The sequence below is a fragment of the Leucopleurus acutus genome (assembly GCF_964270905.1).
Source record: "Leucopleurus acutus genome assembly, chromosome: 20".
Taxonomy (NCBI): Eukaryota; Metazoa; Chordata; class Mammalia; order Artiodactyla; family Delphinidae; genus Leucopleurus; species Leucopleurus acutus.
Genome location: NC_139162.1, coordinates 57,597,191 through 57,619,416, shown reverse-complemented (window position 1 = coordinate 57,619,416; position 22,226 = coordinate 57,597,191). Strand labels below are relative to the sequence as shown.

Here is a 22,226-nt window from a genome sequence, read left to right as displayed (position 1 = left end):
GTTGTTTATCCATTCTGTATAAAAGTTTACATCTGCTACCCCCAAACTCCCACTCCATCCCTCCCCTAGGTCTTATTGTTTAAGCCACCTTTACTCTTGGGTTTCTGTTTACTGTATGCTGTGGGTTGAGAACAGAATTGGGCTCTGCCAGAATAAAAAGTACAGACTTCTGGGGCTCTCAACTTTGTGTGCTCCAAAGGAAACAGCAGGAGGACAAAGCACAACACTAAGTGTAGATTTGGCCTAGTTGCATTGCTGCTTGAGGCCTCCTAGGAAAGTCTGAATGACCCTTGCACCAAGATCTCCTGCCCTGGTTGTGAAGATTATTTGTGGCTCCGCAGTCACTTGGGGCAGTTGGTTTGCAAACAATAGCGTATTTGACAGTACCATGAACTTCGTGGATGTTCCATGGTATTATTGAGAGATAGCTTTCTCCTGATACCCACCTAGGAGCTCTGTGTCCTGAGGAAGAAAAATCATGTAGGTTTATGTCCATGGACATAAAACTTTTAACAAGGCCCAGGCTGGGAACCATATTGTGTACAGAAATTGTGACTGGATTAATAGGGACTGGACTGGTGGAGACTGCCCCAAAGTAGAGTGGATAAACCACTTCCAAAGGGGCCTCTGTGAATATCTGAGTAACTGGCCAGGTGGAAAGAGAGTGTACAGAACTCGGGACCTGCAGACCAGTCCCCGTAGCCAGTTTATTGGCAGAGCAGCAGAGCCAGAGGTTTTATGGATCCCTGTAGCCTCTCTGGGCTGTTTCCCTCAAACAATAATGGCAAAGCAGGAACCTCATGAGGGAGTGAAGGGAGATTCTCTTCTTCAGGGGTGGGTCTTTTGTGTCCTAGCCATCATTCTTGGTGACACGAGTGGACATGTTTCCATTATTCCCCCGTTTTGTAGACAAAGAATCAGAGTTGACTCATGTAAGATGTGGGGAGAGGGTCCTGATGATCAGTACAGCTTTGTCAGTTGTTTGATATTCTAGAAGGAATAGCATTTTAACGCTTTATGGGAAAAAGTTTTCCCCAAACAGCTTCATTGAGGGATTACTGATGTAGATTAACTGCATTTATATAAAGTGTCCAACATGACATATTTTCACATATGTATAGACATTGAACCCATCATCAGAGTTGTCAATGAATATTCCCGTTGCCTCAGTAAGGTTTCAGTGCCCTTCTCTTTTCTTTTCCTTGCATCCCCACCCAAATTGCCATCTATACATAGCCATTAACTCTAAACTCATAAGAAACCATAAACAAATGTTGAACCATTGAAAAGTTTACAAACTTCTGAGCTAACAATCAATTGAACTTAATATTTATACAAAAAATGTGGACCTTATGCATGCATACGAGGGAGAGCTGTAGTTGTCAGGCAGTGTCCTAGAACAGACCTTGAGCTGCATTTATCTTTTATGGAGCCAGTCATTAAGGAATGGAGGAATTTCAGAAATGTGTGTTGAAGGATTTCTCGACTTTCCGACTTTCCGCAGTGTTAGTGTGATCACTCCTGTTGACCAGCTGACTTTAAGAAGCTGGGGCATGGAACTGAGGTAGTTGCTGATTGACTGTTGCTTAGGAGCCTGGAGCTGTCACTGATAGGCTGTCTTTCAGGACTTGGGTTGGGGAGCAGTAGTCTTATCACCGATTGGTTAAATTTCAAAAGCTTGTCCCTATCAATGATTTGCTAACTTCCAGAAGCTTAGTTTCTCTCTTGAGGCTGTCGTTGACCCTGCTGATTTTGAGGACACATGTATTCATCGAAAGTTATCTCTTAGAAACGATGATTATTTGTTCATGACTTTGGACTGTGGCCAAGGAACACATTTTCCCTCTCCTGACTATGTAAAGTAAGCACTTTATTTGTTAATATCTGTTTTTAGTCTTCCCTCAGCCAAACCTGAGAGAAACCATAAAGCATTTTCCAAATTAACTGACGGCGTTTTGGAAATCATTGCAAAAAGCGGGATGTACGACGTTTATGTCGTGCTGACGATGTCAAAGGACTGTGGACAAAATTGTGAAATACAGGACTTGTGCTGTATACATGAAACAGCTGACAACCCTATTCGCAATATGTCCCATGCACCTACTATTGTGGTTGAAACTCCTTAGGTGCTTGTGGTACATTTGTTAGGCCAGTGAATACATACCACAGTACAGCTTCTTTATTCATTTTTACCTTTCTGGCAAGTCTAAACATTGTCTTCACCTTTCCTGCTAAGTAGTTAAGTACCCGTGTTTTCAAGTATGAAAATAAATCACATTTTGGAGATCTACATGCTTCATTTGGGAACTGTATTACCCAGAAGTCACTTCAGTCTGCAGGTACAGTGACTGAGCCAGTGAAGGCTTAGCAAAGTGCTCTTAAGATGCAGTGCACAACAGGTGAGTGGAACTTCCTGTATCCTTTAGGGATGACATTGTTATGGACTCTGGATTTTTCCCACCTGTATGGGCTTCTAGAGCTCTGGGTCCACGCAGAGGTGACCAAGAGGAAAAGCACAAGAAGAAACGTTACAGAGGTGCCTCTGAGGCCTAGCTGAACCAGGCTCTGCAAGCCATGGCACCCTTGTTTCTGAAACTGAACAGGACCCTGCAGGGCCCTCCTGGGTACAAAAGTCTGTCCCCCTTGTTTCTTTTTTTTTTAAATATTTATTTATTTATTTGGTTGTGTCAGGTCTTAGTTGTGGTGGGTGAACTCCTTAGTTGTGGCATGTGAACTCTTAATTGAGGCATGCATGTGGGATCTAGTTCCCTGTCCAGGGATCGAACTCAGGCCGACCTGCGTTGGGAGCACAGAGTCTTAACCCACTGTGTTACCAGGGAAGTCTCTCTTGTTTCCTGTACATAGAGAAAGACTTTAGTTTCCTAGGCCTTCCCTGAGTTCCAAAGAGCAGATTCAAGTAGTTACTAATTAGAGAGGTGAGAGTGTAGAAAGAAAGGAAAAGCAGTCAAAACCAGTAATGACAGTTGGAACAATAGTTCAGTGATAAAACACTCACAGGAATTCTAGTTCCTTCTGAAAGGTTATAGATAACAATCTGATGCATATCCTTGAGTTGTTTTGCAGAAACAAGACTTCCAGCCAGGTGGAGGATGATGACTACATGATGACAACAAGAACATAAACCTGAGACTGGTTGGAAACAGAAAGTTGATGATGAATATTCCTGAAAATCACCCTGTGACCTTACCAGCAACCAATCAGAAGAAAGTAGGTGAGCAGACCCAGGTTCAGTTTGATAACAGACACGAGACATTTTTAAAACTTCTGCTAACTACAACCTTGCAGTTTCAACATTCCCCCCTTTGTAACTATATAGCCATTTCTGACCCTAACCAATCCTTGCTTTATAAGCACCCTTACTTCTTGACAGCTCCAATTATAATTCTTGACAAACAACTTATGGAACTAACTGTGGCCTTCCATTTTTTGCCTTTATAGGCTTCCTCCATTTGTAGTTCAGGTAACAATTCAAGTGCTTCTCTCATCTACGTTTCCTGGGTGTCCTAACAAGCCCTAAATAAATGCCTGATCAATCACGTCTTCATTTCTGAAATTTTGGCTAACACTCAAAACACATAAATGTATTCTGTAATTGACTGTGTTGTCATTAATTCTTACTGTTCATCTCCTTTGACCGGAAGGTCAGACTCATGAGGGCAGACATCTTTTTCTCTTTTGATCTTGATGCAACCAAAGTAGTGCCTGGAATGGGGTAGGCACTTAATGAATGTTTCTTAAGAGGGAAACTTAAAGAATGTTTCTTAAGGAGGGAATAAATATGATGCTACAGATACCCTGTTTGTTTTTAGCTGTCTGCTCTCTTTACATAGCCCTTCCAGCTGTACTTAAATAAAAAAATTTTAAATAAATAAATAATAGATCACATGTTACAAAGCTATAACCACAAGCTAGCCAAGTTTCCTGTGTAACTACGTGCTCTGCTTTATTCCCTCACTTCTCAGACTTCAGTGTCTCTAGAAACTGCACTGAGAGCCTAACCTTGTTCACATGGTCAAGGGCTATTTTGACCACTAACTTTGAATAATTAAATAATGATGGATTTCAGCAATTTCCAAATTTCACAAATATTTTTCTGAGATGATATCAACTCTCCATGCATTGTTACTGCAATTGTGGGTAAAATTATATTCTACCCAGCAAGGAACGAGGATCATGTAAACCAATCCTTTATCTCAGGATTCAAATGCCCCCTTTGTAAATAAACTATGACTGGGACCGTAGAGTCACTGTCCAGGGAGAAAATGGCATGCGGTAAGTCACTCTTTTGAGATAGGTAGATCTTAGATTCTAGAAAAGAACTGAATACATATCTAAATGTGGAGTAAGAATTATGTGTCCACCCCTGAATGGGACACCGTCACTGGCTCTACGTTTCTTCTGAGGGAAGCAGAGACACAACACATTGTCCACCTGCTTCTGGCCATCCCACATCCCTCCTCTGTCTTCCCCACCATGGCCCTGTCTGGAAACTTTGCTTTCTTGACCCTGACCTAACACACTGAGACTCATAAATTGAGTCTAAAGCATCAGCCTACATACTTTGGAAGAGCAGTAAGACCGTGTTTATTAGATCCCAACTATGGATGGATGCACTTTGTGGCTGAGTGACAATTTGGTATCATGTGCGCATTTGTTTTTTTTTTAGGTTTGGGGAACATCTGAACTATAACTCTATTATAGTTTATATATATATATATATATATATATGACTATAACTCTATTATATCTGAGTACCTCTCTCTGAACAGCACAGACTACATTCCACGGAAATCTGGGTGCGTCCCCTTTAAGAAGCGTGGTTCGGCAGATATCTGGGTGCGTCCCCTTTAAGAAGCGTGAACCCCGCCAGTACTCAGACCCTTGGGACACTCCTTCCCAGCTACCCTCAGGGTGAGGAGGAACTTTCCCAGAGGTGGGGAGCACCGCCACTTGACAGGTCGTAGAGCGCTGTGAACCACATTACCCTGAAGGCAAAGCGCGGCGCGTAAGGGCCCCTGAACCAATGACGGCTCAGGAGAGAGCCACTTCCGTTCTAGGGGGGCGGTGTCTGGGCGGGCCTTCCGGCGTCGACCGCGGGCGACATTTTTAAACTCGGACCTGTTCGCTGGTGCCCGCTCCGGTACCTTGGGTCGGCACCAGGTGAAGGGAGCCAGGAAGGCGCTGTGTCCGCTGCTCTGAGGAAAGGCTGAGGCTCCGCGTGGGCGCCATCCGTCCTGACTCTGTCTCGGGGCCGGGACGGGCCTCCGTGCCCGGGCCCCACCATTGCCCACAGACTCCGCTGGGACGGCCAAGCGGATGGGTGCGATTCAGGTAAATGCTGCTCCCTCCGGACCCTCAGACAACTTTTCTCATTCTGCAGTATTTTCGTTCTTATCAATGTTCTATAACGAGCATCCTATGTTTGTGTTTTTTTATTTCCCAAAACCTTGGTTTTCCGAATATTGAAATAAGACGTGCGTGGGGAAAAAAAAAATTGCAGGGAACTTCCATGTTCAGTTGAATAAGCAGCTCTTACTAATACCCGTTCTTTGCTCAAGTCAAGATATGAGATATAAGTAGGACCCCAGAAGCCGCCTATGGGTTCCTTTCATAACAGTTATCCCCATCCCCCAAAAGTTAAGGTATTGTCTGATGTTTCAAGTAAGCATTTCGTTGCTTTTCCTGATAGTTTCAGCTGTGTGGAAAATATTCGACGACTGTAGTTTACCTTCGCTCAGTTATCTTAAAACTCTCTTATGACTGGAATCATATAAGTATTATGATGTGTCACACCCAATATGGTGGGACTTTACCCATTTTTTCATGGCTATCCGTTAATTTTCCTTCTTTTGCAGTGTTCTAATAGTGTGAATACAGTATATGAGTAAAATATCTTTATAAATCCTGCTGTTGAAGGCTTTCTTTGTTTTTTTCTTTTGGCTTGTTTGTTTTTGGTCTCCTTTCTGTAATTATAACTATTGCTATGGTGGCCATACCTTCCTTGCTTTCTGGGGTATATAAAGTACACATTTGTTTAGCATATATGTTAAAATTATTATTGTATTTAAATGGACATTTCCACGTTTTGATCTTGTTTTGCTCCATGTTACTAATTTTAATTTAGTGTTTTGAATGAGATTGTTATACTTAGTCTTAATCTATCCCGTAGTTAGTTGTATTTTTTTTAACATCTTTATTGGGGTATAATTGCTTTACAATGGTGTGTTACTTTCTGCTTTATAACAAAGTGAATCAGCTATATGTATACATATATCCCCATATCCTCTCCCTCTTGCGTCTCCCTCCCACCCTCCCTATCCCATCCCTCTAGGTGGTCACAAAGCACTGAGCTGATCGAGCTGATCTCCCTGTGCTATGCGGCTGCTTCCCACTAGCTATCTGTTTTACATTTGGTAGTGTATATCTGTCAGTGCCACTCTGTCACTTCGTCCCAGCTTACCCTTCCCCCTCCCCGTGTCCTCAAGTCCATTTTCTACATCTGCGTCTTTATTCCTGTCCTGCCCCTACGTTCTTCATAACCTATTTTTTTTAAGATTCCATACATATGTGTTAGCATACGGTATTTGTTTTTCTCTTTCTGACTTCACTCTGTATGACAGACTCTAGGTCCATCCACCTCACTACAAATAACTCAGTTTCGTTTCTTTTTATGGCTGAGTAATATTCCATTGTATATATGTGTCACATCTTCTTTATCCAGTCATCTGTCGATGGACACTTAGGTTGCTTCTATGTCCTGGCTATTGTCAATAGTGCTGCAGTGAACATTGTGGTATATGACACTTTTTGAATTATGGTTTTCTCAGGGTATATGCCCAGTAGTGGGATTGCTGGGTCGTATGGTAGTTCTATTTTTAGTTTTTTAAAGAACTTCCATACTGTTCTCCATAGTGGCTGTATCAATTTACATCCCCACCAACAGTGCAAGAGGCTTCCCTTTTCTTCACACTCTCTCTACAATTTATTGTTCGTAGATTTTTTGATGATGGCCATTCTGACTGGTGTGAGGTGATTGATACCTTATTGTAGTTTTGATTTGCATTTCTCTAATGATTAGTGATGCCGTAGTTGTATTTTTATACACATCATGCATTAGGTAAACTTACAGTTTTACAGTATGCAGCCACTTAGAGGGTTTCTGCTTTTGCAGTGATTGTACTCTGTTAATAGTATTTATTTTACTGTTACGTCATCATCCTCTGCTGGTATTGGAAGAGAAAATGATTAAGACATCTGGTTAAAATACTTGTTTTAAGGGGGACAAAATGAATCCTTGTAAGGATAAAAAGTTATAATGCTGGGAATCCTTATCAAGATGTTTAGAACCAAAGAAATTTCCATGTTTTTATAATGAGGTTGGAATAGAGGTCAGGTCTCATATGTTGTTTCCTTTGTCTTAAGTTTAAGGAGTCATCTTTGACAGCCACTTATCTCAAACTGCTGGAGGCCAAGCACTTTTACTCTGATGCCAGCAACAACCCCTTTATCACAGATTAATTTTCTGGTGCCATTTTCTTCTTGTAACTCTCTCTCTCTCTCTTTTTATTTTAGGCCACACTGTGCAGCTAGCAGGATCTTAGTTCCCAGACCAGGGATTGAAATCGAACCCATGGCAGTGAAAGCACCAAGTTTTAGCCACTGAACCACCAGGGAATTCTGAGATTCATTTTCACTGTGAAGTCAACAAATGGTGGTCCCCTTCTCTACTGCAGGAGAAAAAAGCAGGTAGGAAATTACAGAAAATCTGTCTGAATATTTATGAAAGAAAAAGGATATATAAATAACATGGATAAAAATTTAAAATTTGTATTCTTGAATTCTATTATATAATGTTATAATAATTTTCTTGAGTTTTATTATTTCTTTTATATACAGCAGGTTCTTATTAGTTATTTATTTTATACATACTAGTGTGTATATGTCAATCCCAATCTCCCAATTCATTCCCCGCACCCCAACATCCCCCCTTGGTGTCCATATATTTGTTCTCTACATCTGTGTGTCTATTTCTGCCCTGCAGACCAGTTCATCTGTACTATTTTTCTAGGTTCCACATATATGTGTTAACATACAATATTTGTTTTTCTCTTTCTGACTTACTTCACTCTGTATAACAGTCTCTAGATCCATCCACATCTCTATAAATGACCCAATTTCGTTCCTTTTTATGGCTGAGTAATATTCCATTGTATATATGTACCACATCTTTATCCAGTCATCTGTCGATGGGCATTTAGGTTGTTTCCATGACCTGGCTCTTGTAAATAGTGCTGCAGTGAACTTTGGGGTGCATGCGTCATTTATTTATTTATGGCTATGTTGGGTCTTCGTTGCTGTGCATGGCTTTCTCTGGTTGCGGCAAGAAGGGGCTACTCTTCATTGCAGTGCGTGGGCTTCTCGTTGCAGTTCCTTGTTGTGGAGCATGGGCTTTAGGTATGTGGGCTTCAGTAGTTGTGGCTCTTGGGCTCAGTAGTTGTGGCTTGTGGGCTCTACAGTGCAGGCTTAGTAGTTGTGACGCACAGGCTTAGTTGCTCTGCAGCGTGTGGAATCTTCCCAGACCTGGCCTTGAACCCTTGTCCCCTGCATTGGCGGGCAGATTCTTAACCACTGTGCCACCAGGGAAGTCCCTGCATGAGTCTTTTTGATTTACAATTTTCTCTGGGTATATGCCTAGTAGTGGATTGCTGGGTCATATGGTAATTCTATTTTTAGCTTTCTAAGGAACCTCCATACTCTTCGTCATATGCCTGTATCAATTTACATTCCCACCAACAGTGAAAGACAGTTCCCTTTTCTCCACACCCTCTTTAGCATTTGTTGTTTGCAGATTTTCTTATGATGCCCATTCTAACTGGTGTGAGATGACACCTCATTGCAGTTTTGATTTGCATTTCTCTAATAATTAGTGATGTTGAGTGACTTTTCATGTGCTTCTTGGTCATCTGTATGTCTTTGGAGAAATGTCTAATTAGGTCTTCTGCCCATTTTTGGATTGGGTTGTATGTTTTTTTAATATTGAGCTGCATGATCTGTTTACATATTTTGGAGATTAATCCTTTGTCCGTTGATTCATTTGCAAGTATTTTCTCCCATTCTGAGGGCTGTCTTTTCGTCTTGTTTGTGGTTTCCTTTGCTTTGCAAAAGCTTTTAACCTTTATTAGGTCCCATTTGTTTATTTTTGTTTTTATTTCCATTACTCTAGGAGGTGGATCAAAAAAGATCTTGCTGTGATTTATGTCAAAGAGTGTTCTTCCTATATTTTCCTCTGAGAGTTTTATAGTGTCCAGTCTTACATTTAGGTCTCTAATCCATTTTGAGTTTATTTTTGTGTATGGTGTTAGGGAGTGTTCTAATTTCATTCTCTACATGTAGCTGTCCAGTTTTCCCAGCACCACTTATTGAAGAGACTGTCTTTTCTCCATTGTATATCCTTGCCTCTTTTGTCATAGATTAGTTGACCATAGGTGCTTGAGTTTTTCTCTGGGCTTTCTGTCCTGTTCCATTGATCTATATTTCTGTTCTTGTGTCAGTACCATATTGTTTTGATTACTGTAGCTTTGTAGTATAGTCTAAAGACAGGGAGTCTGATTCCTCCAGCGCCATTTTATTCCCTCAACACTGCTTTTGCTATTCGGGGTCTTTTGTGTCTCCATACAGATTTTAAGATTTTTTTGTTCTAGTTCTGTAAAAAATGCCACTGGTAATTTGATAGAGATTGCATTGAATCTGTAGATTGCTTTGGGTAGTATAGTCATTTTCACAATATTGATTCTTCCAATCCAAGAACATGGTATATCTCTCCATCTGTGTCATCTTTGTTTTCTTTCATCAGTGTATTACAGTTTCTGAGTACAGGTCTTTTACCTCCTTGGTACATTTATTCCTAGGTATTTTATTCTTTTTTGTTGCAATGGTGAATGGGATTATTTCCTTAATTTCTCTTTCTGATCTTTCATTGTTAGTGTATAGGAATGCAAGAGACTTTTATGCATTAATTTTGTATCCTGCAACTTTAACAAATTCATTGATGAGCTCTAGTAGTTTTCTGGTGGCATCTTTAGGATTCTCTATGTATAGTATCATGTCATCTGCAAACAGTGACACTTTTACTTCTTCTTTTCCAATTTGTATTCCTTTTATTTTTTTCTTCTCTGATTGCCATGGCTACTACTTCAAGAATTATGTTGAATAATAGTGGCAAGAATGGACATCCTTGTCTTGTTCCTGATCTTACAGGAAATGCTTTCAGTTTTCCACCATTGAGAATGATGTTTGCTGTGGGTTTATTGTATATGACCTTTATTATGTTGAGGTAGGTTCCCTCGATGCCCACTTTCTGGAGAGTTTTTATCATGTAAATGAATGTTGAATTTTGTCAGAAGCTTTTTCTGCATCTATTGAGATGATCATATGGCTTTTATTCTTCAATTAAAATTTTTATTTATTTATTTATTTTATTTATTTTTTGCTGCATTGGGTCTTTGTTGCAGTGTGTGGACTCCTCAGTGTGGCAGCTTCTCTTGTTGTGGAGCACAAGCTCTAGGCATGCAGACTTCATTAGTTGTGGCATCTGGGCTCAGTAGTTGTGGTGCACGGGCTTAGTTGCTCCACGGCATGTGGGATTATCCCAGAGCAGGGCCCAAACCTGTGTCCCCTGCATTGGCAGATGGATTCTTAACCACTGTACCACCAGGGAAGTCCCTTAGTAGTCTCTTACGATGCTTTGTATTTCTGTGGTGTCTGTTGTAACTTCTCATTTTTCATTTCTAATTTTATTGATTTGAGTCCTCTCCCTCTTTTTCTTGATGAGTCTGGCTAAAGGTTTATCAGTTTTGTTTATCTTCTCAAAGAACCAGCTTTTAGTTTTATTGATCTTTGCTATTGTTTTCTTTGTTTCTATTTCATTTATTTCTGCTCTTATCTTTATGATTTCTTTCCTTCTACTAACTTTGAGTTTTGTTTGTTCTTCTTTCTCTAGTTCCTTTAGGTCTAAGTTTAGATTATTTGAGATTTTTCTTGTTTCTTGAGGTAGGCTTGTATTGCTATAAACTTCCCTCTTAGAACTGCTTTTGCTGTATCCCATAGGTTTTGGATCGTTGTGTTTTCATTGTCATTTGTCTCTAGATATTTTTTTATTTCTTCAGTGATCTCTTGGTTATTTAGTAACATACTGTTTAGCCTCTGTGTGTGTTTATTACCTTTTTCCCCTGTAATTGATTTCTAATCTCATAGCATTGTGGTTGGAAAAGATCCTTAATATTATTTCAATTTTCTTAAATTTACTGAGGCTTGATTTGTGACCCAGGATGTGATCTATCCTGGAGAATGTTCTATGTGCACTTGAGAAGAAAGTGTAATCTGCTGTTTTTGGATGGAATGTTCTATAAATATCAATTAAATCTATCTGGCCTACTGCATCATTTAAAGCTTGTGTTTCTTTATTAATTTTCTGTCTGGATGATCTGTCCATTAATGTAAGTGAGGTCTTAAAGTCCCCCATCATTATTGTGTTACTGTCAATTTCCTCTTTTATGGCTGTTAGCATTTGCCTTATGTATTGAGGTGCTCCTATGTTGGGTGCATATATATTTATAATTGTTATCGCTTCTTGGATTGATCCCTTTGTCATTATGTAGTGTCCTTCCTAGTCTCTTGTAACATTCTTTATCTTAAAGTCTATTTTATCTGATATGAGTATTGCTACTCCAGCTGTCTTTTGATTTCCATTTGCATGGAATATCTTTTTCCATCCCCTCACTTTCAGTCTTATGTGTCCCCAAGTCTTACCCCTTAAGTGGGTCTCTTGTAGACAGCATGTATATGGGTCTTGTTTTTGTATCCATTCAGTGAGCCTGTGTCTTTTGGTTGGAGCATTTAATCCATTCACGTTTAAGGTAATTACCAATATGGATGTTCCTGTCACGATTTTCTTAATTGTTTTGGGTTTGTTTTTGTAGGTCCTTTTCTTCTCTTGTGTTTCCCACTTAGAGAAGTTCCTTTAGCATTTGTTATAGAGCTGGTTTTGTGATGCTGAATTCTCTTAGCTTTTGCTGGTCTGTAAAGGTTTTGATTTCTCCGTCAAATCTGAATGAGATCCTGAATGAGATTAATCTTCGTGTAGGTTCTTTTCATCACTTTAAATATATCATGCCACTCCCTTCTGGCTTGTAGAGTTTCTGCTGAGAAATCAGCTTTTAACCTTATGGGAGTTCCCTTATATGTTATTTGTCATTTTTCCCTTGCTGCTTTCAATAATTTTTCTTTGTCTTTCATTTTTGTTAGTTTGATTACTATGTGTCTCAGCATGTTACTCCTTGGGTTTGTTCTGCCTGGGACTCTCTGTGATTCCTGGACTTGGGTGGCTATTTCCTTTCCCATGTTAGGGAAGTTTTCAACTATAATCTCTTCAAATAGTTTCTCAGGTCTGTTGTCTCTCTCTTCTGCTTCTGGGACCTGTATAATATGAATGCTGTTGCATTTAACTTTGTCCCAGAGGTCTCTTAGGCTGTCTTCTTTTCTTTTCTTCTTTTTCCTTTGTTCTGCAGCAGTGAATTCCACCATTCTGTCTTCCAGGTGAGTTCTGCCTCAGTTATTCTGGTATTGATTCCTTCTAGTATATTTTTCATTTTGGTTATTGTATTATTCATCCCTGTTTGTTTGTTCTTTAATTCTTCTAGGTCTTTTTAAACATTTTTTGCATCTTCTTGATCTTTGCCTCCATTCTTTTTCCGAGTTTTGCCTATCTCCACTTCATTTAGTAGTTTTTCTGGGATTTTATCTTGTTTCTTCATCTGGTACATAGTCATCTGCCTTTTCATTTTGTTTGTTTTTCTGTGAACGTGGTTTTCATTCCACAGGCTGCAGCAATGTAGTTTTTCTTGCTTCTGTTGTCTGCCCTCTGGTGGATGAGGCTATCTAAGAGGCTTTTGCAAGCTTCCTGGTGGGAGGGACTGGTGGTGGGTAGAGCTGGGTGTTGCTCTGGTGGACAGAGCTCAGTAAAACTTTAATTGTTTTGTCTGCTGATGGGTGGGGCTGAGTTCCCTCCCTGTTGGTTGTTTGGCCTGAGGCGACGCAGCACTGGAGGCTACAGCCTCTTTGATGGGGCTAATTGTGGACTCTGGGAGGGCTCATGCCAAGTACCTCCCAGAGCTTCTGCTGCCGCTATTCTTGTCCCTGTGGTGAGCCACAGCCATATTCTGCATCTGCAGGATACCTTCCAACACTAGCTGGTAGGTCTGGTTCAGTCTCCTATGGAGTCACTACTCCTTCCCCTTGGGTCCTGATATGCACACTACTTTGTGTATGCCCTCCAAGCTTGGAGTATATGTTTCCCCCAGTCCTGTCGAAGTCCTGTAGTCAAATCCTGCTAGCCTTCAAAGTCTGTTTCTCTGGGAATTCCTCCTCCTGTTGCCAGACCCCAAGGTTGGAACCCTGACTTGGGGCTCAGAACCTTCACTCCAGTGGGTGGACTTCTGTGCTATAAGTGTTCTCCAGTTTGTGAGTCACCCATCCAGTAGTTATGGAATTTGATTTTATTGTGATTGCACCTCTCCTACTCTCTCATTGCGGTTTCTGCTTTGTCTTTGGATGTGGGGTATCTTTTTTCCTGAGTTCCAGTGTCTTCCTGTCAATGATCGTTCAGTAGTAAGTTGTAATTCCAGTGCGCTCACAAAAGGCAGTGAACACACATCCTTCTACTCTGCCATCTTGAACCAGTTTCCATAATGTTATAATAATTTCTAATCAGAACTTAGTATATGGATTATGTAAGCTGAAATTTTATATAAAGCAATAATTTATAAGGTAACAAAGGGGCCTCCCTGGTGGTGCAGTTGTTGAGAGTCCACCTGCCAATGCAGGGGACACGGGTTTGTGTCCTTTTCCGGGAAGACCCCACATGCCACAGAGTGGCTGGGCCCGTGAGCCATGGCCGCTGAGCCTGCGTGTCTGGAGCCTGTGCTCCACAACGGGAGAGGCCACAACAGTGAGAGGCCCGCATACTGCAAAAAAAAAAAAAACAACAACAACAAAACAAAAAGATAAGAGGTAAAATTGGAAAAGGAAGTATAATATACGAACTTCTGATCAGATGTGAGGGCCAACTACAAGCTACAAGAAGAGAAAAATATATTATTAGCAAGGGATAAATAGAAGAGGGAATCAAATGGAAGTGTCAGAAACAGACCTGTATGTAAAATGAGACTTAATTTTGATATTTGTGACTTAGGACTATAATAGTGCTTTATGACATGCCAACACCATTTCCTTGCCAACACGATCCCTTATTCTTCTGGGCTCACTGGGCTCCAGTCATACTAGCTTTGTAAATGCTGCTCAAAGACACCAGGCATGACTCTGATAGAGCGGCTTTGTACTTGTTTGTCCCACTTTTGGAAGGCCTTTTCTCAAGATATCCACATGACCTTATGGTACAACTGTAACATTTTCTGCCCTCTTTTATGCTTTAGTTTCCTCTTGAGCATTTGTCTTCATCTGAAATATTAAATGGTTCACTCATTAACCTTTTTTGTCTATGTTGCTGATGGGAATTAATATTACATGGCCCTACTCTTCCCACAGGTTCCACATTCAGCAGAACCACTTATGGACCCTGCACTGGTGAGTGTCAGGTGTCCTAGAAGTCTTTTGCTGCCACTCTTCCTGGACTTGGTGTCTGGGGACCCTAAGCCCAGGTTTCCAAGTCCAGGCCAGAGGTTATATGGACAGATTCCCATTTTTGGCAGCCAGTGGACTGAGATGTGAAAGGTTGTCTTAGGTATAGCGGGTAATATGTATAAATGTTTGAGGATGAGATCGAGATTGGAGTGTTTTAGGACTTGTAGGTCTTTGTTAACAGCTGGTAAGAACAGAGAGCAAGGGGGCCAGAGTTAGACCTAGAATGGTAGACTGAGAAGAGGTTTCTGTTCTGAGAATGATGGAAGACATGGAATTTTTGGAACAGAGAGGGAAAGTGATGTGACTTAGGTTTTAAGAGGCTACTCCTGGCTACAGAGTGCACAAGATACTGGGGGAGAGAAAGAAAAGGAGATAATGAAGGAGGCTATTGCAGTCATCCAGATGCACATTAGTTCTTGCTGGACCAAAGTGGTGCATGAGGAGGTAGGAGAAATACTTGGCTTCTGGATTTGCTTTTAAAGTAGGGGCTGATCAGATTTTCTAATGTGGAGGGCTCACGGATAACTCCAAGTTTTTTTTCCCTTTGCATCTGGAAGGGTGGTAGTGCCATCAACTGAGATGGGGAGGTCAGTGGTAGCAGTCCTTTTCCGTGAGAATATTAGGAATTGGGTTTTGGCTGTTTTGATTCTCAGATGTTCCAGTGACTCCAAGTATAGGAGACAAGGGGACGGCTGAACGTGCAAATCTAGAGTGCTGGCGGAGGCTTCAGGATGCCATTAGGGGACAAGGGAAGATAAGGGGGCTGTCACAAAGACAGATAAGAAGAGTGGTCATCAGTGGGAAGGTGGGGGGTGGGAGGGAAAGTCCATCAGGTGGCTCAGGTTTTTATGGGGGAGTGCCTATGAAATTGATTAATTGATGCAGAGGGAAAGCAGAATGTAGGTGAAGTGAAAGTAAAGTCAGGCTGGTGGTTATTTTTCTTCCTGTGCACTCACTAGGCTTTTGTGGTGGAACTTGGGTAGTTTCTGACAGAATGTCAGATGAGTTTACCTAAGGTGTGTCAAGTGGGTGTGGATTTTGAATGGGTGTTATATGGACAGAGATTGCAACTGGTGAAGAGACATAATGTGCAATACAGAGGTGGAACATGAACAGGCGTATTTAGATTTGCATGTTTTGACTGAGGTTAAAGTCAGGAACAAGGCCTGGTGGGGAAGCCTTCAGAACAGACCGGTGGAGAGTTGGGGTATGGTGGGATCCTGTTGCATTGGCAGGAACTTTCTGATGCCATGTGCAGGACGGTATGTGAGGAGGCAGGAGACATGCCAGTTTTGTGGGCTGGGTGGTGGTGATGGGGATCAGATGTATGAGGAGTTAGCCAGTGAGTATGTATGTGGGGAAGGTGTGTGACCAAATTGTCCCAGAGCCCTCATACCAGGAGTTTAAGAGAGAATGATGAGCCCAAGTTTGTTTGTGTCTGGGAGACATGATCCTGGGGACTCTCAGGCTGTTGTCTTGCAGGAGAGGGAGGGAGACATGCATACCAGGCCCACAGCTTAGATGGCATCTGTCTGCCCACCTACCTACCTGTTGTTGCTAAGAGTTGTACCTAGTGCTCAAGGAAGTATGAAGAGTTATTAGGTACCAGTGCCTCCAAGTTAGGGAGCTGGGGAGGAAGATGAACCGAGTGAGTATGGGTTAGGGACACTTATGGGGTCCTGGGGAGAGAGGCTGCTTATGGAGACATCTGTCCCTGTCATCACAGGGCTCTGTGACCTTTGAGGACGTGGCTGTATACTTTTCCCAGGAGGAATGGAAGCTTCTTGATGAGGCCCAGAGATTCCTGTACCACGATGTCATGCTTGAGACCTTTGCACTTGCTGCGTCATTGGGTAAGGCCCTCACACCTATCCCAGCATCCCAGGCAGGTCTCCGCCTTTCCCCATTTTTCCAAAAGCAAGTCTGTTTTTTCACAGCTAGACAGTGGGCACATCTATATTACTGCTTCCCTCTCATCTGTGTTGTTGGTGCCAAGGCTGAGTGAATGTGTATACGATCTCCTTTCAGGAGTATCCCCAATACCAGCGGCTCTGAAGTTTTTTCAGTGAAGTTTTTCTGGGTCATAAGACTTGGAATTAGTTCAATGGGTTCCATTAGTCTCAGCCACTCCCTGCTAAGTTGACTCCATAGACCCTTGCACCTCTGTGCTCCAGGCTCTGCCACCTTCCAGCTGACATTTCTTGGGGCCTTACTATTCCAGGAATTGTTGGGACTTAATGTGGTCAGTATTTGTGGGGCCTTCTTGACTGTTTCTGTGAGACCCTCATCTCAAAGATTCTTTTTGTTACATATTTTTTTCCTGAGGTTGTTTTGGGATTGGTTGCACCTCGGGCCAGTACCAACTGTTCACCTGTCGTGTCTTTCTCTTAGGACTTTCATCTTCTAGGTACCATGTTGTCCAGCTGGAGCTGAGAGGAGAACCCTGGGTACATGACAGAGTGGACATGACTCCAGACAGAGCAAGAGGGGCTCAAATATGGCCTGGCCCTGGTAATTAGCATTGGGGGAGGAAGTGACATCATGGTTTGATTCACATCATATCAGGAACATGTCCCATACCCAACACTGTTTTGGTGTCAAGGCCAGTGACTGTGTACCTCATTTCTGTTTCTCCTCCATCCTTGACACTTGCCTCCTGTGATTTTTCCTCTGACTTCCAACCCAGAATTATCCCTCACCTCTCTGTCTTCCACTCCTAATTTTTCCTCTCCATCCTCCCTCTGCTGTGCTTTCCACTATTCACCTACACTTAATGTTTCATGAGGTCTGCACCTCTCCTCAAAATAGTCCTTGAACGCCAGCTACTTAGTGAAAATCAGATTTTCTTGGACCTGGACACAGCTTTCCACATAGCACACACATGTCACCAGCAGCCAAGGTCCTAGTGAAAACTGTTCCTGGAGGAATGAGTTGTGGACCCCTAGCTCCTTTATGCATTCCACCGCATCCTTCTGTCATTTGCCTGGTGAGTGCTCCCTGTCCTGTGATGTGTAGAGGGTCAGTACTGTACAGCAAGGCTTGCCTAGCGTCCCTGCAACTTCTTGTCTTGAAAACAGTCCCATAGATTTATTCCTTTCTATGTCAGACAAACATTTGTGATGGGGCTGCCTCCTTATACCAAAATCCTATGTCAAGTTTACCCGTATTTCTCTGCTTTCAGGGTGTTGGTATATAGCAGAGAACAAGCAGACACCTTCTGAGCAGAATGTTTCTGTAGAAGTGCCACAAATAAATACTTCAGAGGCAGACCTGTCCACCCTGAAGTCCTATGCCTGGCAGACGTGCTGCCTGTCCTTAGAAGGTGGTTTGCATCTAGCTGAGGACCTTGGCACAAACCCTGGCCAGAAACTCTGTGGGGCAGGTGTGCAGTTTCACCAGCACACTGGAGAGGAACTCTTTAGAAGAGACGTGGGTAAGACCTTTATGAAGAGCCACACCGTCCATGCATCCAAGAAGTCTTTCACATTCCAGGAGTCTGGGAAGGATTTCCCTTGTAGCTCTGGCCTTCTCCAGCACCAGGTCACTCCACAAAAGGACACCGAGTTTGTAGAGGCCTTTCACAATGGAGAAAAGTGTTACAAGTGCAGTGAATGTGGGAAAGCTTTCTGCCGTAAATACAGGCTTGCTCAGCACCAGAGAGTCCACACTGGAGAAAGACCTTATGAATGCAGTGAATGTGGGAAAGTCTTTAGATGCAACTCCAACCTTGTTATACATAGAAGAATTCACACTGGGGAAAGGCCTTATGAGTGTAGAGAATGTGGGAAGTTCTTTAGACAAAACGCCCAACTTATTGTTCACCAGAGAATTCACACTGGAGCCAAGCCTTACGAGTGCAGTGAATGTGGGAAAACCTTCATTACTAAAAGCAAACTTATTCAGCACCAGAGAGTCCACACTGGAGAGAGACCTTATGAATGTGGAGAATGCAGAAAAGCCTTCACCTATAAACGCATGCTTGTTCAGCATCAGAGAGTCCACACTGGAGAGAGGCCTTATGAGTGCAGTGAATGTGGGAAAGTCTTTAGGTACATCGCCAGCCTCATTAAACATAGAAGAATTCACACTGGGGAAAGGCCTTATGAGTGTAGTGAATGTGGGAAGTCCTTTAGGCAAAGGGCCCACCTTCAGGTCCACCAGAGAATTCACACTGGAGCAAAGACTTACAAGTGCAGTGAATGTGGGAAATGTTTTAGCCAAAACTCTATTCTCACTACGCACCAGAGAGTTCACACTGGCGAAAGGCCTTATAAGTGCAGTGAATGTGGAAAGTGTTTTAGCCAAAGCTCTACTCTTATTAAGCACCAGAGTTCACATTGGAGAAAAACCATATGAGGAGAATTCTGAATGAGGAGAATTCTTTGGCCAAAGCATCCAGCTTACTCAACACCGAAAAGCTCACACCCCAGAAAGGTCTCATCAGTGCAGCAGATGTGGAAAAGTTTTCTGTCAAAGGTCTGCTCTGACTGAGCACTAGAAACTTCACAGCTCAGATAGACCCTATGAGTACAGCAAATGTAGGAAAGCTTTCAGCCAAAGGTCTTACCTTATTTGATACCAGAAAGTTCATCTAGAGAAGGGCCTTCAAATGAGATGAGAGCAGTGAATGAGTTGTCTCCTTAGTTAATACATCATACTGAGTAGACTCTCTGAGGAAGTCATCAACTGGAAGTTGAATGCCATACATCTGAACAGCCCTCGTGTGCAGATTGCCTATGAGTACTGGCTTCATAGGAAGCTTTTCAGGAGCTATACTCTACTTTCTAACCTGTGCAAGCCCCTTGCTGGACTCAATATCACTGTAGGTTTTTTACCTCTCCCAAGTGGCAGATCCCAGTACTGGGCATCAGTCATCGCATTGTGATCAGGGTAGGTAGACCTTTGTGCTTTCCTGTTCTCTGGAGAGAAGCATGAATAGCCTGAGCACTTGGGTGTTGTCATGCTCTTCTGTCAAGGACAGGACCTAAGCAGCTTTGACCACTGTGACCCAATGTGGGTTCCCTTGGCAGCTTACAGTTTACTTTCCTTGGTGGTATTGTCTCATGTCATGCTCACGATGGATGTTTCTAGCTCCAGATCACCCTGTTTGGGAACTATCTGCCTCCATTTGCTCTACTCTGTGAAAAAATAAAGACTATAGTTTAAGCCACGTCTTTTGTGGGTGTTCCAATCTTTGTATTCTTCAATAAGTATAGTATCATGGCGGAGAATGGTTTTCACTCCAGTTTTGATCTAATTTGAATTGTTGTCCAAAGCCTCCTGGGGTAGACTATAGGGCTCTGGGACTAATGTGACCTGGATGTTAGAATTTTTGGTGGGTCCCGAGGTCACCCTGAGATGAGGACAGTTTTATGAACCACCAGTGTTTTTTGGAGCTGCATAAATTCTCTTTTTTCACATGGGATGTCAGATCATGACCCCAGTACTGTTCAAGAGAAGAAGTTCTCTAGGTCCAGCTGGAAAAGCGCCATGTGCCATAATCCATAACATGGTAGGCTGGTTTTGCTGAGCGTTAGATTACAGACATCAGATGGGAACCATATTTGGTACAGAAACAGGGAATTAATAGGGAGTGAGTGACTAGCAAACAAAAAGAGATGAACCTATTCTAAAATTGCATCCATGAATGTTCCCTTGACTGTGGCTGTTTAAGATAATGTTTTTGCAAAAATTCTCAGGAGATACAGAGCGGTTTCTCTCCTGAGGTCCCAGTCAGTGCCAGGCTAAATAATGTAAAGGTTTTGAGATCCCGTAGCATCTTCAGATTGTTTATCTCAAGGCCATTGGTGCATAGCAAAGATAATGGGTAATAAAAGTGGAAATCGTGTAGTCCAGGCATGTGGTTTTTAGGATGCAGGCAGTTCCTGGATAACTCACGTGGAAACACCTTTCATTGCTCACCAGTCTTCACTGCTACCACAATAGAATCCCTCCCATTAGACAAGGAGATGTGATGGGGTTAACATGTGGTTGCCAGAGTTCTACTGAAAAGGAGATTCAGAAAAGATTCAGATTTTTTATGTGAATCCAATTTTTATTAAATTTAATTGAGCTGTATAGTTGGTATGCGCTGAACTGAACATACCTAAAATGTACAGCTTGGTTAAGTTTTAATATGTGTAAACCCACAGAACCATCATAATTACAAACATCCATCACTCCCATATCCACCTTCTGACATCTCTCCCAGGACTCCCAGGCAACTAGTATTGATTTACTTTTTTCCCATTCAATTAGTGTTTTCTACACTTAATATCATTGGGGTCTTAATGTTTACTTTTATATTTGTTTCTTTTTCATGATGCATAATTATTTTGAGAATCATTTAAGTTGCTGATAAGTATAATTCATTTTTTTTTCCTGAAAAATATACTGTTTGGATATACCACCCACTGACTGTTTATCCATACATCTGTTAAAGGATGGGTTTTTGTGGTTTGTATCCTTTATGTCTATGACAGATAAGTTTAATAAATTATATGTACGTATGGTTTCATATTCAAAATTCAATGACTATACCCTTTTGTGTGCCATTCACAGTATGGGAGCATTCCGGTTTTCCTGTATTCCTCTCTAGTACTTGGTTGATATGGCTAGTGTTTCAGTATTACCTGTTTAAATGTGTAGAGGTGTCTCACTATGGTCTGATTGCATTTCCCTAATGATTCATGATGTTGAACATTTTTGTGTTTATTTGCCAGGTGTATGTCTTCTTTGATAAAATGTCTGTCTTTTATTAGTAACTGAGAAGGCAAAAACCTGTTGGAGCTTGACTTTTCTTCAATGACTTCGCTGGGTGGAATAAATGTGCTCACATCGTTATTCATCACGTATGGTCCTCATTATTAACATAGTCTCCGTTACTTTAAGTCTAGACACGTATAAAACAACTAACCGAACCTTGATTGTTGTGTTTGCCAATTTCCCTGGTATGAATACTCCAACTGTGGGCAATTCCAAACAGTGAATATGAAGTTTTTACTGCACCAGTGGCGCAAGAAGCCAAACACTGAGATGCCAATGTTTGCAGGGGAGAAGGCAGCCAAGCCGGGAGCTAGAAGAAGTCTCAGATCCACCTTCCCGGAGGCGATGTGCTTGAGATATTTAAGGTATAAAGAGGCAGTGTGGTCTTAGGTGTGGGGAAAGGCCATCAGAGTTAGAGAAAAGGTGAGGTAATTGCTGTGTGCAGGTGTATTTCATTACATGCTTCTTCACAGATGCATGTTCAAAAATGGTGTCCCTGAATGGGACATCACTGGCTCTACTCTTTAATGAGGGAAACAGAGAAGCAACACATGGTCCACCTGCTTATGGCCACCCCACATTCCTCCTCTGTCTTGTTCACTATGGCTCCCTGTCTGGAGTCTATGTTCTCTTGACTCTGACCTAACACAGTGAGGTCTAAAGCCTTAGGCTACATCTTTTGGAAGAGCAATAAGACAATGTTTAATAGACCCCAGCTATGGATGCATGAACTTTGTGTCATA

At 42.0% G+C, this 22,226-nt stretch overlaps 2 protein-coding genes across 2 annotated transcripts in view; one reads left to right on the top strand and one right to left on the bottom strand.

The window, feature by feature from the left end:
• LOC309977285 (uncharacterized protein) overlaps positions 1 to 22,226 on the bottom strand; it is a 127,550-nt gene that overhangs the window by 74,148 nt on the left and 31,176 nt on the right. The gene's annotated exons all lie outside the window — the stretch shown is intronic.
• LOC309976453 (zinc finger protein 671-like) lies at positions 5,199 to 19,603 on the top strand. The gene is made up of 6 exons (XM_082862034.1): positions 5,199 to 5,352; positions 7,594 to 7,767; positions 14,623 to 14,661; positions 16,445 to 16,571; positions 17,110 to 17,229; positions 17,900 to 19,603. Exons 3-6 carry the CDS (start codon positions 14,647 to 14,649, stop codon positions 19,072 to 19,074), a joined length of 1,437 nt encoding a protein of 478 aa, XP_082718160.1. The 5' UTR covers positions 5,199 to 5,352; positions 7,594 to 7,767; positions 14,623 to 14,646; the 3' UTR covers positions 19,075 to 19,603.

Bases quoted from the DNA above. Each gene is read 5' to 3' on its own strand.
- LOC309976453 (XM_082862034.1), top strand. The intron at 16,572-17,109 runs GTAAGGCCCTCA...TCTTTCTCTTAG, and splicing joins TGCACTTGCTGCGTCATTGG to GACTTTCATCTTCTAGGTAC. The intron at 17,230-17,899 runs GTAATTAGCATT...CTCTGCTTTCAG, and splicing joins TCAAATATGGCCTGGCCCTG to GGTGTTGGTATATAGCAGAG.